At 46.8% G+C, this 3,413-nt stretch overlaps 1 protein-coding gene across 1 annotated transcript; it reads left to right on the forward strand.

The window, feature by feature from the left end:
* Positions 1–507: 507 nt before the first annotated feature.
* LOC131400498 (diphosphoinositol polyphosphate phosphohydrolase 3-beta) lies at positions 508–2,934 on the forward strand. Its single transcript, XM_058535219.1, has one exon. The coding sequence runs from the start codon at positions 772–774 to the stop codon at positions 1,264–1,266; it is 495 nt and encodes a 164-aa protein (XP_058391202.1). The 5' UTR covers positions 508–771; the 3' UTR covers positions 1,267–2,934.
* The last annotated feature ends 479 nt before the right edge of the window (positions 2,935–3,413 follow it).

Here is a 3,413-nt window from a genome sequence, read left to right on the forward strand (position 1 = left end):
GCTATAAAGAAGCCAGTACTATTCATTATGGGCAAGGATGATGATGCCCTTGACCTTACTGTGTGTAAAAGGACTGCGTGCGTGCTTCCTGCAACCTGGTGGGGAGGGTGAGCAGAAACGTTCGCTGCGCCACAGCCACGTTCAGCTCAAAGGCACACGTGGAACCAACCTTGGCTCAAGCCACGATGCGGTGAACTTAACTCGGGGTGAAGGAGATTCCCAGGCAGAGAGGTGCGGAGCGCCTGCGCAGTGGGCCCGAGGCGCCTCGCGCTGCGGGAGCCGCGAGACCCCTCGCCCCCACCCCTCGCCCTCCGACGTGAACGCGCACGCGAATGGAGACGCGAACGCGCGCGCGAATGCGCCTCGCCTCGCTCAACCCCTGTCCCGCCGGCGGCTGAGCATGGAGGGAAACGCGCGCCCTCCCTGCTGAGCGAGACGCGAGTGGGCTCTGTGCAGAGTGCTGGGCTCCCGGGCGGCGGCGGCGGCGGCGGCGCGGCGCGGGGGAGGCGGTCACGCCTCCTCCACTCGGGCGTCTGCGCTCGGGACCCTCCGCCGCGCGAGGGACGGACTGACTGACGTACCTCGCTCGCCCCCGCCCCCGCCTCATCTTCCCCTAGGCTCCCGGGGCTCGCGGGCTGAGGCGCCTCTGTCTCCCCGCCCCTCGCCCTCGGCCCTTTCTCTCCCAGCACCTCGGGCGGCGGCGGCGGCGGCGGCGACGACGACGACGACGACCCGAGCAGCAGCGAGCAGCGGGAGCAGGCGGCCTCGAGGATGAAGTGCAAGCCGAACCAGACGCGGACCTACGACCCGGAGGGGTTCAAGAAGCGGGCGGCGTGCCTGTGCTTCCGCAGCGAGCGCGAGGACGAGGTGCTGTTAGTGAGTAGCAGTCGGTACCCGGACCGCTGGATCGTGCCGGGCGGGGGCATGGAGCCCGAGGAGGAGCCGGGCGGTGCGGCGGTCCGAGAGGTGTACGAAGAGGCGGGAGTCAAGGGGAAGTTAGGCCGGCTCCTGGGCATTTTCGAACAGAACCAAGATCGCAAGCACCGAACGTACGTGTATGTACTGACTGTCACTGAGATTCTGGAGGATTGGGAAGATTCGGTTAGCATTGGGAGGAAGCGAGAGTGGTTCAAAATCGAAGATGCGATCAAGGTTCTCCGGTGCCACAAGCCCGTGCATGCCGAATATCTGGAAAAACTAAAGCTGGGCGGTTCCCCAACCAATGGAAACTCCGTGGCCCCGTCCCTGCCAGAGAGCGATGCCTAGTACGTACCGCTCCTGCACAGACTTCTGCTTTCCGCCTACCCTAGAATAAATAGTGCCCGGAGCACCTCTATACCATGTGCGGTCTCACGGGGAGGAGGGAGGCTTCTTTTGTTTCCTTGGCAGACCTCTGAATCACGCTTGCAAACTGTCTCAGTTGTCAGGCGCTGTTTTCAATTTGCAGGTTTTTCAGATGCTTTGAAAATCGCTTCTTGGTAGCTCTGTAACATATTTCGGAAAGCCAAAGCCACGTGGGTTTTTTTTAAAGGTGCCTTAACTGCTCACCCAGCCCTTGGGGGGGGGGGATGCGTGTGTGTGTGTACACGTGTGTAGGCTCTGTGGTTTGTTTTTTCTTGCATTTTACACGTACTTGTGTGTGTGCGCGCGCGCGCGCCTGTGCATTTTTTGGTACCATTCTTGTGGTTTGTTTCGTAGGGATCTGATCACTTGGTTGTGTGGCGTCGTTCATTAATTTTTTCTGAAGTTGTTTTCTCATTCATAGCATTAGCCCTTGTTAGCAAGCCCTTCTGTGATGGGAATTGGTTTAAACAATCAGTTTTGAATTAAAAACGTATTTAAGAAATTTTACGTCTTGTGCTCTTTCCGCACTGGACAATAATTTTATCTTTAGAAATGTGACCAAGTTTGCCCTTTTCAGAAGTTTCTTTATTCATATGTAGATAATTTGATTTTCAGAAAATTTTCTCAACTGGTAATTTTTCACTGCTTACTTGAAATGGCCATTTCCCCTGTAGCCTATACGTAGTTTAACAAAATATTACTTCTCAGGAAGGTATTGTTAGCCAAACACATCCTGAGACGTGCACATTATCATGAAAACTGTTCGCAGAGTATGATGTAGCATGCTCAACCTCCAACTCCATTGCCCCTTTCTTAATACCCTAGAAGAACCATAGTTCTCTAAATATAAGTTAGTTTTTGAAAGAAAGTTATTTCCCATATTTGAATTTGTGATATTCCAGTTAAACTTGTGTCTGAATACTGGTAGCCAAAAGAATGGAATCTTATATGGTAATTACATCCCAATTGAGTGAGTTAGCTTTTTTGATATTCAGCGGTTACAGACTTCTCAAAGTGTTAGGACACCCAAACAGTCTCTCTTAAAGATTTACGATAAACGTATTGTGTCACAGGACAGACTTTTTGGGGTGCCAAAGTAAAAGCTCTTACATTTGCCTTGATACTTACCTGAAATCAGGAATCCCATCTAAAATACTTGAGTCTCTCTTGGAACTTATTTTATTCCCTCCAGGCATGTCAGAAAGTAGGTAGAAGTAAAGCCTACTTCATGAAGTGTGTACTGGGGATGGAAAGATCATTCCTAATTTTTAGGGCAACCTAGAATATGTCATATGTCCTAATCATTATTGATAGGTATTTGTGTCACTCAACTAACTTTCTGGGGGTCACTCTTAGGTATTCTGTATTATGAAATATTGAAAGTTTAGATTCCTTTTAGAATTCCTTATCTTCTCAGGAAGGTTGAGGAAAAGCCTACTTTGTGAAGAGAGTATGGGTGGAGGATATTTTTCTATATATAACATTTAATATCTTAAAAATATTCTACAGACCATTAATAAATATAAGAGGGTAATAACTAATTTAAATAGTTTGGTATTCTAAAAATTAACCTTTTAAGAAGAACACAATTACTGGTAGAATTGACTATTTTTAATTTTTTTTAACTTTTTTTAACTTTTTAATTTTTTTAACTGTTTTTAAAATAAGATATTTGCCATGTATAAATGTCTAAATAAAGTACATATTGTAGTTAACAAAAATTAATATTTCCAAAGGAATGAGTAGAGTAGAAAATGAACAGCTTTTAAAAACCAGTTATATAATTTCATAGTCTAAATTATGCAGAATTATCGAATATCGAATGTTTTTCAAAAATTGCTTCTTTGTACAGAAAGACACGTCTTATTTTTTAAACAAACATTCTAAATCCTACAAATTGACCTTTCCTATTCCAACAATCCAAATCAATTAATAGATATTCTCAGTAACCTGAGATTTTTCAAAGTATACTCTGATAGCAAAGAAACTGGATTATTGCTTTATGACTACGGTCATATGTCACTTAACAATGGGGATACGTTCTGAGAAATGTGTTGTTAGGCGATTTT

Source organism: Diceros bicornis, chromosome X (genome assembly GCF_020826845.1).
Source record: "Diceros bicornis minor isolate mBicDic1 chromosome X, mDicBic1.mat.cur, whole genome shotgun sequence".
Classification (NCBI taxonomy): Eukaryota; Metazoa; Chordata; class Mammalia; order Perissodactyla; family Rhinocerotidae; genus Diceros; species Diceros bicornis.

Bases quoted from the DNA above. Each gene is read 5' to 3' on its own strand.
- LOC131400498 (XM_058535219.1), top strand. From the start codon at position 772: ATGAAGTGCAAGCCGAACCAGACGCGGACCTACGACCCGGAGGGGTTC.